The 13,717-nt window shown below is 39.2% G+C and overlaps 1 protein-coding gene across 15 annotated transcripts in view; it reads right to left on the minus strand.

Moving 5' to 3' along the window:
* STARD13 (StAR related lipid transfer domain containing 13) overlaps positions 1-13,717 on the minus strand; it is a 523,725-nt gene that overhangs the window by 61,450 nt on the left and 448,558 nt on the right. For all 15 annotated transcript variants that reach the window (XM_082700364.1, XM_082700373.1, XM_082700362.1 and 12 more), the window contains one exon: positions 6-77. In XM_082700364.1, coding sequence (XP_082556490.1) covers positions 6-77 — 72 coding nt within the window. The remainder of the gene's footprint in view (positions 1-5; positions 78-13,717) is intronic.

A 13,717-nucleotide genomic window follows, 5' to 3' on the forward strand; every position in this document is an offset into this window, starting at 1 on the left:
CCTACCCTCATACAACTGAGCGTATTGTGGGAAACCAGCAGCACGGAGCCAGTCGCATGCTTCCTTCGCCTCAATTTCTGAAAAATAAAAGAAAGGGAAATGTGTGAGTCCAATGGCCACACACTAGCACTCTACCTTAATCAAGGAAAAACCGGTGAGCATTATACAAGTTATTACAAAGCAAAATTGTTCTCAGGTAAGGCTGCATAAGTAGGCCTACCAGAAATGGGGGTAAAATGAGCAGGTAGCACAAAGGTACTTAGCTATGTATTAAGCTTATCTTCAACGTCGATCCACAAGTATTTGGATAAAAACAAAACCACAGATTACAGAACACAAAGCCTGAGTTTCAGGCAGGGAAAAATGTCTTATTTATACACCAGGGAACCAGGGGGCTACAGAGAAGGAGGAAATACTTCCTTATGATCCTTTTTTTTTTTTTTAAACAATTTTTTTTTTTTTTAGCTTTTAAAGATAAGGCTAAGGATACTTATCCAACATTCTTTTATCCTTTTACTCTTGGGATAATGAAAGAAAGAATACAACTGGATGGTCTATGAAAATGTATTTTCTCATGAAGAAAGGTATTATAAAAATCCAAAGTATTGTTAGTTCTTTAATTTTTCTAATGGATTTAATTCCCAATGCCTTCTAACAAGATCTTCATTCATCAAGCGCATTAGAATGGTTTCAAGCTGCAGAGTACAGCGTGGTAAAGCAAAGCTGGTTATCTGGGAGCTGAGGCGAGTTTGACGGGGCTGCTAGAATTTCCGAGGGCCGAAGCCAAAAGGTCAATATGTCCTTTGGGTGACCATTTCGGGGTGGACGTACCAACAACACATGGGACCACCTGCCTGGAGAAGCTTGTGGAGTGAGAAGGGAGGAGTCTACAGTATGTGAACCAGGTCACTTTTTGACCTTGTGAATCCTGGATCATTTCCCAACCACAACTCTGTTAGATAAATACAAATGCAAGGGAAAAGAAGTTCATCTGTCAAAAGTCCAGTTTCTCCAAACAAAATTATACAGCCTATTATAACGGCTTTCCACGCAGTTCCCCCTAACAGTCTCTCTGCTGTTGGGATGGAACCTGCTCAGATCACTGTACTTCCATTTACTTGCATGTTCGTTTCTCCCCATAGCAAAAGCCAGAGAGTGTTCTTAGGGCAACAGCAAAGTAACGATCCACACTAACATGGGCTGCGGGCCTGAGCCTGTGTATCTACACTAAAAGCACAATGTCTGTGCATTGAATTCAGGAAAACAATGTCTGTGCAGCATAATGTTGAATATGACAGAGCTATCTGCTGTATGTTAGGGAAACAGACCAAAGGCCAGATCTTGCACAGGCCCCAATGGGAAGAGCAAACACTTTCCCCATCCCACTAATCCGACTGGACATGGACTGAGATTTGTCATTGAATTCAGGGAAGCAGAGCGTGTGGTGGTCCCTATCCCAGAGTGTCTGCTACTTCCGGCATCTCCCAGTCCACTGTCATTCCAGTGACTGACAATTTCTAAATCTTGAGTATTTTGCTTGGCATGAGGGTTTTTTTTTTTTTTTTTTTTTTACATAATTGGTACCAGCACAGCCCTAATATGTACTCATTCCTGCCATGTAGGCAACATTCGGAAATATGCAAGCACCAAGCTGGAGATAAAAGCTCTGGAAAGCCTTTTAGGAGGGGGTGTCTCTGAGATCCACAAGTGCAGTTCAAAATGGACTGGACTGTATTGGCTAATGTGGGCCTTCCCTTTGAAGGTACAAAGGGCAGTTACTGTACGGCCTGAGAGCCCTGTTCAGGATTCCTTTGAGAGTCCTTATACGAAGGCTTTCGTTTTGAAAATCACACACGTATTTCAGGGGAAGTAGGAAATGCAGGTTCTGACCTAGCATTTGGAAAATGTGGTGAGTTGCTGCTGAGTCATAAACAGACTGTTGCCTTCTAAATTTTCAAGCTTCAGATTTGCTTTCTCTTTCAATATAACGTAGTGGTTAGTAAGGAGGAAATACCTAATTTCTGGGCATTCTCTAAACTTAACTATGAGCCAGCAAGTCTTTTGTTTTGTTTGTTTTTTTAAAGATTTATTTATTTATTTGAGAGAGAGAGAGAGAGAGGGAGAGAGAAAGAGAGCAAGTTCAAACAGGGGAAGTAGGGAGAGGCTCCACCCTGGACACTAAGTCCGCTTGAAATTCTCTCTCTCTCTGTGCCTTCCCTGCTTTGTGCACACCTGAGCTCTCTCTCTCTCAAATAAATAAATAAAATCTTTTTAAAAAAGTTCTTCTAGATAACTTGACTTTATTTTTTCACAAATAAAGATAATGAACTGAAATTCTATGCACACGTCAACATGAATAATTAAATCTTAATCAGAATTCGGCTAAGTCAAATCCTCAAATAGGCCGATTTTTAGAATGGGTAGGCATTTAGCTTTTAAGTCTCAGAATCAAATACAACAAACACTGCAATTAGTAAATAATAAATGAGAAGAAACCACATCCCAGCCGTGGTGGATTGTTCCTCGCCATCACTCTCGCACACCAACTTGCTATTCTAGTTCTGAAAGTCTCTCAAATATCCCCTGTGCTCTAGCTGTAGGCCCAGCACCTTGATACCTCAATCTAAGGGCAAAACCAACTCTTGTTTACCACCTACTAACAAGGCCATCAAACAAAATAATCACACATACCTAACTGGTATCAAATTTGACTTCTTCCATCACATTGAGTTGGAGGGGGAAAAAAAGAGCCTTACAATTTCTACTGAGTGAGTCCCCACAGACCCGACTAACACCCATCAGCCAAATGCTATTGTTTTCCCCACAGCATATTACACTTGAAGTGACCAAAATGCTTACAGAATTAAAAAGGAATCATTATTGCTGGTGTTGTCATTTCACCAAGATCCATCTAAATGACATTTGAGGAGAGTGAGAAAATCTCTTTTTCACTGTGCTCTTGCTGGCTGGCACAATATTCTGTGAAAGCTTTAAGGGCCATTCAAATCACATTTCCATAGTTCTATTTGTTCTCTATTTGCAACCCATACCTGCCCCCCACGGTAGCTCCAGGGCCACAAGGCAAAGCACCAGGTTGCTGTAGTCAACTAAATGTGGGGCAGAATAGGAGAATGTCCTTGGACAGATTGGTCTACCAATCTCTACTGTGGTTACCACATTACCTTACCTGAGCAAATTCAATCCATTTGGTTCCCTACCATAAAAGGATTTCATTAGAAATTTTGTAATTATTACATGTAAAAATCATTTCTCTTAAACTCTGTAGTGGGTGCCTACTTTTGCCTGCCCAACATCCTTGCCCACTTCTTCAGATAATAAAACCTCTTTATGTTCAAAGCCTCTGCTATATAGGTTAGATGGGGTTGACACTCCTGGTCACCCCAACCACATTCCTTGACCCTATCACTACCACCCAAATGGGCATGGCTTACTCCTCAAGAACACCTGGTTCTCCTTAGTTCAGGGAGATCAAGGAGCCTTGGGATCTTAGGTCAATGGTTGTTTGGAGGCTGAAATTTACTAGTTGCAGGGAGAGATAGCCAGCTGTTCAGTTTCTGCACAAAAACCAAGCGAACCTTTTCACTCAGTTAATCCAGAAGATGGTTTGGTGCTAGGCATGCCCTTCTGTCACAAAACCGTGACTGCTTGAGGGAAAGTCACTCACTTTGCCTCAGTTGCCTTTCTTACATGCTTAGAACATGATGTGGTCTCTGTTGAGAGGCAGATGTGTAGAGGGAGGCTGTCTCCCTGGGTGCCTCAGGAACTGCACATCAGTGGGCATGGGAACAAAGTCGTTGTAGAAATTCACTACAGCCTGTACACTGGTTTTCAAGAGTATTATATTATTTCTTAATCATACATGCTCAGTATTGAAAACTTATTAAAAAAAACCCACAAAACCACAATGAAAGAAGCAAGTCAACTCTTTCCCATTACCAACACATAATACGTGTTACTTATCAAAATGGTAATCGTTGTGATCTCTTTCGTTGACTACCTTCTTCACATAATAATACATTGTGAATATTTCCCCATATAATGATATTGTTGGTTAAACTGGAAAATTTACTTTGTTTTGAGAAGGATGCTTATTTTTTAAATACACGTTTTTTGAATACTGCCAGTTGTTAATCACAGCTGGGAGGTTACAAAATCAAGGTAGCCAAGAGAAAACAGTTCAATAGGACTTCACCAACACAGGCTGATTGTGGAAAAGGCTGGAAGTCTTCGTGAGTTAAGAGATTTACAAGCTGTTTCTTTAAAGAAATATCATGTAGTGATGTTTGGAAAGTCAGGTGGATAAGGTTCTGGAAAGCTCCAGTCAAGTAAGGGGATATTTTGAGTGCAGCAAATTTGCTGCCCAGGTTGGCAGGCCTCCTCTCATGTTACAATCTCATTGAATTTTTAAGCTGGTGTTTCTTGAGTGCTTGGGAACGGCGTGTTCTCCCAGCTAAGCATTTTAAGTACATTTTTTGGTTTCCATTATCCTCGGCACAGCAAATACTTTTTCCATAGCTAACTCAAAGGAATACGAATCTTTTTAAGTGACCAAAAATTCAAATTAGGGCCAAATTAAACTTTATTATTATCAGAAAGTTAGCTGGCCAGAAGGAACCTGGTCTACTGTGAAAAGTTTATGAAATCATCATATAGAGGCATATGTATTAATGTTGTTCTTGCAAATCTCCTCCAATTTCAATGGTCACACTGGCTCCAATTTCTTTGGAAATTGGAATTGGAAATTTCTTTTCTTTCATTTCTTTCTTAAATGTTCATTAAAATACTCAAGAGAAGAGGGGAAAAAAGACATCATGGGCCTCCATGTGACTTAGAAGAGTAGGTGCTTTGTTTTTTCATTTAAACTGGCTAACTGGTGGGCACCCTGTTTCTGAAAGATTATGGGTGACTCAACTACCACAAGATGTCTACAGTGGATACAATTAACACTATTAAAGTATATCAAAGGTATTAACATTTCAACACACTCATGGTTGTTGGCTTAGGATAATTTATATGGCTGAGTTAGCTTCATTATTAGTGTACTACTTTAGACCAATGACTCTTTTGTCTTCAGATGGAATTTCTCAAGTGAAGTCTCTATTTATTGAAGGTATATTTAGTTGGCCATACAATAGGCTAGTTTTGTTAAAACCAATGCCAGCGTATCCACCCCAACTACACATAGACATGAATGATGCAATAATTAACATTATATAGAACTAGACACTACAGCCTTCCTTCTCCAAGAGCGCTTTATAACCCCAATCACAGGTGCGGGATGAAACCTCAAGTTTTGTAGTAATAGAAGACTGATTTACAGTCTGCATCATGGTGACAGGATATCTCTTCTTTATACTCTTTGAGTTATTATAACAAGTTTATTGTGATGTGCAAAAGGCCTGAATAAGTCTTAAATGCTTACCAAGTATAGTTTTTTCTAATATGCATAACCTTTTCTTTCCATTACATTCTAAATTACTAGTAGAACTAAAATACAGGTTATTTAGAATAATTTTAAGATTATTGACTATTGAATATTCAAATCAGTGAACCAACTGATAAACACCCATTTTATCTCCCCCATAACATAAGGAACTTTTTTAAAGGCAACTTTTTCCTTAATGCATAGCAAAGTATCTTGCTGTCAGCTAATAGAGAACGAAAGAACAAAATCTGGAAGATATATAGATCTGTGAGTTGTACTCAGTTAAGGTGGGGGATTCATGGCCATGTTTACATGTACTATTTTCCTGAAAGCAAGGATCACATTCATGTTGAGACATACTACCCCATCACTAATTCTTAAACCTAGCCTTATTTCTCGGGCCTTGAATGATCTTCTGCAAGCTGGATTCGTACAAATCTAATCACTTAAAAATAATTTCTATCAGAGTGAAAGAGGATCAAGCAAATTCAACACCTGAGTGGTAGGTCTATTCCTAGTCCCTCAAGGGTTGTTTTAGTCACTCTTTTTCAACTTTGTTGGGGCAATCATATATATATATATATATATATATATATATATATATATATGTGTGTGTGTGTGTAATTTATTATTAATCTGTTACTAATTTATTTAACTATTAAATTTATAATGAAAACATACATATACGTACGCGCGCGCACGCACACATACACACACACACATTTCCTTATACACTCACAATGATTCTCTGCTCTTTTCAGTTGTGATGGAACCTATAGTTCTCCTCCAACTGGAAAGGAAATACTTCTCATTCCACTGATGTCTGGCTTTGCCATATGACCCACTCTGGCCAATGAAATGTGAGCAGAAGCAATATATGCTGGTTTCGAGCAAAATTCTTCAAGTGATCACCATCTAGAGTTCTTCCAGTTTTCCTACTCTTTTCCCTGTACCATGAGGCCACTGTATCTAAGACAGAACTTGTTCCTTCAGCCTTGGTCCTAGAATGATGACACAGGGAACAAAGCCAGAACAGACCAGTTGTGGACATGTAATATCAGCAAGAAATAAACTTCTACTGTTTTATGCCACTACAATTTGGGAGACAGCTTGTTACAGTGACATAATCTAGCATAAACTAATTTAATGCAGGGCTAGATAGTCATTCTAGAGAGAAAGAATATGGACCTTTATTTCAACTTGAAGCTGTTGCTGGATATCTATTAGTGTGCCCTAGAAATGAACATAATCAGTCTCAGTAATCATTTCTGCTTGGAATTCTGCTTCCCTGCTTATGGTGCATGGCCTCTATGAATTAAAAAGATGTAGGGGCACCTGGCTGGCTCAGTGTGTTAAGTGTCTGCCTTCAGCTCAGGTCATGATCCTGGAGTCCTAGCATCGAGCCCCCATGTTGGGCTTCCTGCTCGGCAGGGAATCTGCTTCTCTCTCTCACCCCACCACTTGTTCTCTCTCTCTTTCTCTCTCTCACCCCACCACTTGTTCTCTCTCTCTTTCAAATAAATAAAACCTTTTAAAAAAAGGTAAACAATCCTTTCATGATCCTCTGTCACATGCAGCCACATATGTGAGTGTGTGAGTGCACACACATCCACAGTTTTTCTCTCTCTCACACACACACAACAGAAAATCAAAAGTTCAGTTGCAACTGAACAAGGAAAGTCCTCAGGAATATAAATACTATTCCTTATGCCCGTATTCTTAAAAGTATAAAAGAAAAGAACAAAAATTTACAATCCTAGCCTGCTCCATCTCAAAGAAAAAGAAAGCGGAAAGTGTATGCTCTGCCAGCCAAATAGTTTCTGACCAGATTGTTTTGACTCAAGTTTTCCATGAGGCAGAGTAGCTCTTCATTCTCTCCTTTCATTTTGTACAGATTGTTCCCAGCAGGCGCCTGTGGTCTTTCTCAGGGAGCCTGCATGCAGATGCGAGCATAGGACACCCCCAGCTTTTTAAAGTTGTGGAGCCACGGCCTGCCACAAAATCCCAAGAGATCCTTCATGGTGGAGGCAGTGAAGCAACTGAACGGCAAGGTAGGGGACAGAACGTTGCTGCAGAAAATGAGAAGGAAGCTCATCACCCAGAGGCCTTGGCCAAAGTGTCGCCATATTGACCCGCCAAGATAATAAAGTTGAGTCGTCTTTCTTGAAACAAGGGAATGAGATTCTGGGGATGACTTTTTCTCTCTGTCTTGGCTTCTTCGGCTTCTCTAGGAAAGGTGAAGAAGAGGAGTCCCTGGGGGCTGGAGTTGGTTCTCAGGAGCAGAAGCTCTAACTTCCTCCAGGTCAGCCAAACTGGCAGTCTCCGAGGTGTCCCTGCATATTCGCAGCCCTGATGATGAGCTCCTGCCTGGGGAGGAGCAACTGGTCTGGACAAGTCCCACCACTGCTAGGAAGTCAGGTTTCTTGGTTTTGAACAGGTATTCTCTTATCCTTATACTGCTTTAAGAGTTTTATTTGTTTATTTTTAATGTTAAAAAGTACGTATGTCTTTAGGGACTCAAACCCCTTCTCTATTTTCAGACATATCTGAAAGTCTGTACTTGTAAAGGCTTATCTGCTATTTCACTTAGTCCAGCTTAGTCCAGCTCTTATAGCTCTGGGAACTTCAACAACACCAGAAGCTCTCATGACATCAAGGAAAATTCTACCGTGCAAGCATCAGAAGGGGCATGGAAACTGTCCTGATAAAATAACTCCAAGAACCCGACAGATTCTTTTCAAGTCTTTCACTCCTTATAGGGCTGGCAGAGCATTATATACTCACCAAAGCCACTGATTCCCGGTTCAAGGCTTTGTGCATTTAATTTCTCAGCAATCCTAATACTTGGATCAGCTGAAACTAGTGTCTGCTTCATTTAATCCCAAGAAAAGATGTGTACGACTCAAGTGTAATTTCATTATCTGACTATATTAGAAAACTTGAGAGTGTCTGTGTGTGTGTACTTTTTATTTTTAAATATTTACCAGAAAATAGTCACTGGGATAAAATATTTACTGAGAAATTTTCAAAGTGTCCTTGCCAATTTTCTGGAATGTTTTCTGTTTGTCTGCAATGGCACTCATTTTGCAAATGATTTTCTAAACATATATCACCTGTCTCAGAAAATTAGGGCCAGACTTAAGAAATTATGTTTTTGTTGGGTTTTCAGCTATGGATTCATTTTTTTTTTTCCCCTCCATGTTCTTCAAAGCCAAAGTGAGTGCTGAGCTCAGAGGTTTGCTCTTTAAGCATTGGGATTTTTATTTTGCGAATCATTAGTAGACACTGACATTATGTATCTCCTACAGAAAGCAATTTAAAGCAGGTTAGGTCATTGAAATAGCTTTCCTGATTTGGGAGGGAAGAGATTAAGATTCAGACTGAAGGGGTGGGAAACAACTTACATACTGGAGCTCTCCTTCTTCTTCAGACACATTAATGACTGTCCAACCACATGGCGTATTGATATTAAATTCAATTGAGGCATCCCGTAAATATACCATGAATGCAATCAAATAGATTTTTAAAAAGTTACATAAAGTGTAAAGAGTTTTAAAGGTTTAAAACATAGTTAAAGTTTTAAAATCTTGAATGGTTTACTATGTATAGCAAATAACTTCTAATTTTAAAGAACACTGGGCCTTAATAATTTTGTCACAAAACCTTAAAATTCAGATTTTAAGTTCAAGACATAGTAGGAAATGTCAGAAGAATGTGCCATGCAAACACATAAGCACTTCTAAATGAAGGTTGAGGTAGTTCTACCTTATAAAATATAAATACAATTTAATTACCTGACTAGCTCTGGGCATATAACAATTTTAATTGTAGCCGATAATATGATCTTGACTAAGATGCTTGTGCAAATGTTCACTGAATTCAGGTATAAAAGGGTTATTTCCCTTCTGAACAAACTTGAATAGAGATTAGAGTGACCAAAAATCCCCTCTTAAATGAAATCTAACAGAAAAGTAGCAAAATCTAAACCCAAGATTTGAAACACCTGAAAGAAAAAAAAAAAGGAAAAAAAGGAAAGGTCACCACAATTATATCATCTAGGTATTAACATTTTGTTGACAAATAGTCTCCTTCTTTTATTACAGAGATGTGCATGTACTAGGCTAAATATACTATATGTTTTACACAATCTTTAAATAAAATTATAATGTGCATTTCCACTTGACAATGCCTTTTGAACCTCTTTCCAAGCCAACTGATTTCCTTTTCAATCATTCTAGATGGCTGAAAAACATTCCTCCTGCCATAACTTTAAAAAGCATCTTCTTGTATCAATTCAGATGTCATAATCGTGGGTTAAAAATAATAAATTCAGTTCTCTGGAGGCTTTTGCTCTAAAGAAAGAATTTTGCCAGAACGTGCATCCTGGTGAATGTATTTCAGGGAGTACTTGTGGGTTGACATTTCTCATGTTATTTTACATTCTGGATTAAGACCCATCTCATATGGTTTTGATTTATATTCTCAGCAGACTTCAAAAAGGAAATTCCAAGTGGAAGTTTATTCATACACCAGAACTATGTTTAAATGATGCTACAGGGATGTCTTAAACTAACACAAGTCAGGAAGTTCAAAGTTAAGGTTAGATCCTGGACCATGTTCCCACCTCTTCCTTCTTGGTATTTGGAGAGTGGAGATTTTATGGAACAGCTGTCCCACTTGTCTTTGACCTCCTGCATATGTATTTAGATAATTTCAAAGATGCATTTCAAAACTTTATGTCATAAACTGGTATTTTCAAAAGCGTGTTGCTAAAGTTTCGAGGTTACACTTATAAAACAAAACAAAACAAGACAGATATACTAGACCAAATAGAGAAAAACTCCCCAACCTGTTTTAATGACTAGATGAATATTTGGAGTCCACATGACTGCCCCAATCCTTTAAATAATCAAAAGCAAAATGTGACCCAAATTTCTAAAACCAGCAATTCTACCTAGAGTGCCTCTCTTTAGAACAAAACAGGTTTATTTTTGTGCAGGGTTAATGTTATTGCTTTAAAGGGGAGTTTAAAATGAAGATACGGGGTGCCTGGGTGGCTCAGTTGGTTAAGCATCTGCCTTTGGCTCACGTCATAATCCAGGTCCTGGGATGGAGTCTCGCATAGGGCTCCCTGCTCAGAGAGCCTGCTTCTTCCTCTCCCCCTCCACCCTCCCAACTCTCGCTCCTGTGCACTCTCTCTCTCAAATTAATAAGATCTTTTAAAAAGATGAAGAGATATTCTAATTTCATTTTGCTCTTAACTAATGGCATATCTATTAAATAAAAACTAATTTCTTCTTCTGTTGAATACGTATACTCAGTTTTATGAATTAGCTTTTTAAAAAGAGCCTGTTGATTTGTTTAGAAAACATCCTTTTATTTGAGGGCATACACAGACTAACTGTTACAGAGCAGTAATATGGCATAAAGTTTTAGAGGCAAGGGCTGAGTTCAAATCCTACCTCTACCTCTGATGACCTTCATGGCCCTAGACAGGTTAACTTCAGCATGCTTCAGTTTCCTTATCCATAAAACGGGAATAAACAGCAGTACCTCCTTCAGAGCATTGTTATAAGGGTAAAATGAGTTGTTAGTTGTGTTTGCTACTAGTACAGTGGAGGTGCTTATTGTTCCTTTCCTACAATAGAAAATAATGATTCCAATGGCATCAGATGCTCTCCACTCAGCTTTTTCATTTGGTCTTCAGAAGCAGAAGGCATTTGTGTTACTGATTTATTCAGTAGACATCTACAGGGTGCCCAGGATCTGAAAAGCTTGCGATTAGGCGCTGTAGGCAGGGTCTTGCCCGAAAGGTCTCTAAGCCAAAGCAGAGAAGACAAAGACACATCCAGGAATCACTAATCCCTGAAAAGCAAAAGCCTCCCAGAGCAGGACAAAGTCCTACAAGGCTCAGAGCAAATGGAGGCATTTTGGATAAAGTGACCCGGACAAACTTAGCAGGTGAAATGAGATTTGAGGCAAAAGATGGTTGGCTTACTGGTTCTGCCCATGGCAATCCCTCTTCTGCCCACCAACTGCTTTTGAAGCTGGGATTCCTATGAATTGGGGTCTTTCTGGATTAGAAGCTTATACTCCTTCATCTGTGTCTGCAGGGAGGCTTTGGGGCAAACACAGACCTGTACCCTGCATCCAGATCCTTCTTATGATAGGAATCTAACAGGCAATTCATTTTTTACATTCTGTGGAAGATTTTGTTCCACTTTTTCAGTTAAATAATGCTGTATCCCAGGAAGCCATGTTCCACACAATACAAGACAAGAGGTAATGAGAGTCATAAATGAAATGTGACACTTTGAAAATGGAACTAAGGGCTTCCACAGACTGTTTCTTTTAGGATATCAACACCAGGTTGGGGAAGACAGCCTGGTGATTATAGTTTATGATGTGCTTACCAGTTAGTAAGTAAAATGTTAGTAATAACTTGCTTGATATGGGAAGATCTCAAGGGCAAAGATGTGTTTAAACATACCAACCCCATCAGAATCTTGGGAAAGAAATCTGTATCAGATATGTAGGCTTCATTAAGGAAATGCCTTCAGAAGATTGTTTTGCCATGTTATGAGAAAACAACTGAACAAATAAGTAAATTGTTAGCAAGGGATATGGGCTTTCTGTGGAGTAATGAGTGGGAAAAGTTGAGGGTTAAAGTGGATCCCAAGGTCATTGGCCTCCTGAGGTCAGGAGTCTCTGGGATAGACTTCCTGTCAAGGTCATTCCCATTATTAGAAACATCCAAGGTGTCTATTCAGAGATTTACTTCATGAGGAGGCAATCAGGAAAATAACTGAAATGCCACTAAAACAGTTCAAATCATTTATATTTAAAAGCAAAGAAATATTTGGCCCTTATGCTTAAATGATCATAATTAACATTTCATGACTGCTCAAATTATACCTAATCATGAACAAAAAATTTAGAAAGCAGTCTTCTTTGAACTTTCGTTTTTCCAAACCAGGGAACAATTAGCACATATTAACACACACACACACACACACACACACACACACACACACACAGTTGACCCCTGACTGACATGGGAGTTAGGGGAACCCACCCTGCAACAGTCAAAATTTTTGACTTCTCAAAAACTTTACTAATGGCCTGCAGTTGACCTGGAGTCTTACCAATAACAGAAACAGCTGATTAACACATATATTGAATGTGTCATCTGTATTATATACTGTAATCCTACAATAAAATAAGCTAGGAAAGAGAAAATGTTATTAAGAAAATCACAAGGAAGATACTTTAACAGTATTGTACTGTATTTATATTTAAAAATCCACACATAGGTGGGTCTGCGCAGTTCAAGCTTATGTTATTCCAGGCTCAACTGTGTGTGTGTGTGTGTGTGTGTGTGTGTGTGTGTGTGTGTGTGTTTAATTGAGATGAAGTTTGTCTTGCCTAGACTTAGGGGTTCTTCACCTGGGAACTTCACAGGCATGGGAACTCCCTCGAAGGCAAATATTGTACAGGCGCTTTACTTGCTGAGATGACGTAGCTTTCATTAGATTCTCTGACTCACTTATTCTATTACTAAGGTGTTTACATTTACCCCAAGGAGAAAACTGTATGCGCCTGGTTTATAAAAGGGTCAGCTTTTTCCTGCCTTGTTTCTTGTGGGCAATCAATTTTTGATTTTGGCACTTAGAGATAAATGATCTTTCTCTCGCTCTCTCCCCCGCCTCAACACACACACAGGCACACAAATATATATCCAGGGACACAGACATTCTGTAAACATGTCATAGGTAAAACTGCAAGTATCCTTAGATAAATATGCAGATTTTTGTATCCTTTGTCCAGAGCCTTGCCAATAAGTGTTGGCTGAAAGAGTGAATGGCTATAGAGGAAAATATTTACAGATTCTAATATTTGTAGGCCAGTAAACACCCCAAATAATTTTTAGATATTCAGGCCCCTCCAAACTCCCCAGGCTATTGTAAACATTGGAACATATATTGTGGAAGTAACTTGCAAACCAGAAATCCCCATACGAAAATAAGGTAAGAGGCACCTGGGCGACTCAGCCGGTTAAGCATCCTAGTCTTGGTTTCAGCTCAGGTCATGATCTCAGGGTTGTGAGATCGAGCCCCGCGTGCTCCTGCTCAGCGGGGTCTCCTTGAGATTCCCCCTCCTCTCCTTCTACCCCTCCCTAACCCCGCATGCTCACAGGCTTCAGTGCGCGTTCATTCTCTCTCTCAGATAAATAAATAAATACAAACAAAATAAGGTAACATTATTTTTCTA

The sequence above is a fragment of the Mustela nivalis genome, assembly GCF_964662115.1.
Source record: "Mustela nivalis genome assembly, chromosome: 15".
NCBI lineage: Eukaryota > Metazoa > Chordata > Mammalia > Carnivora > Mustelidae > Mustela > Mustela nivalis.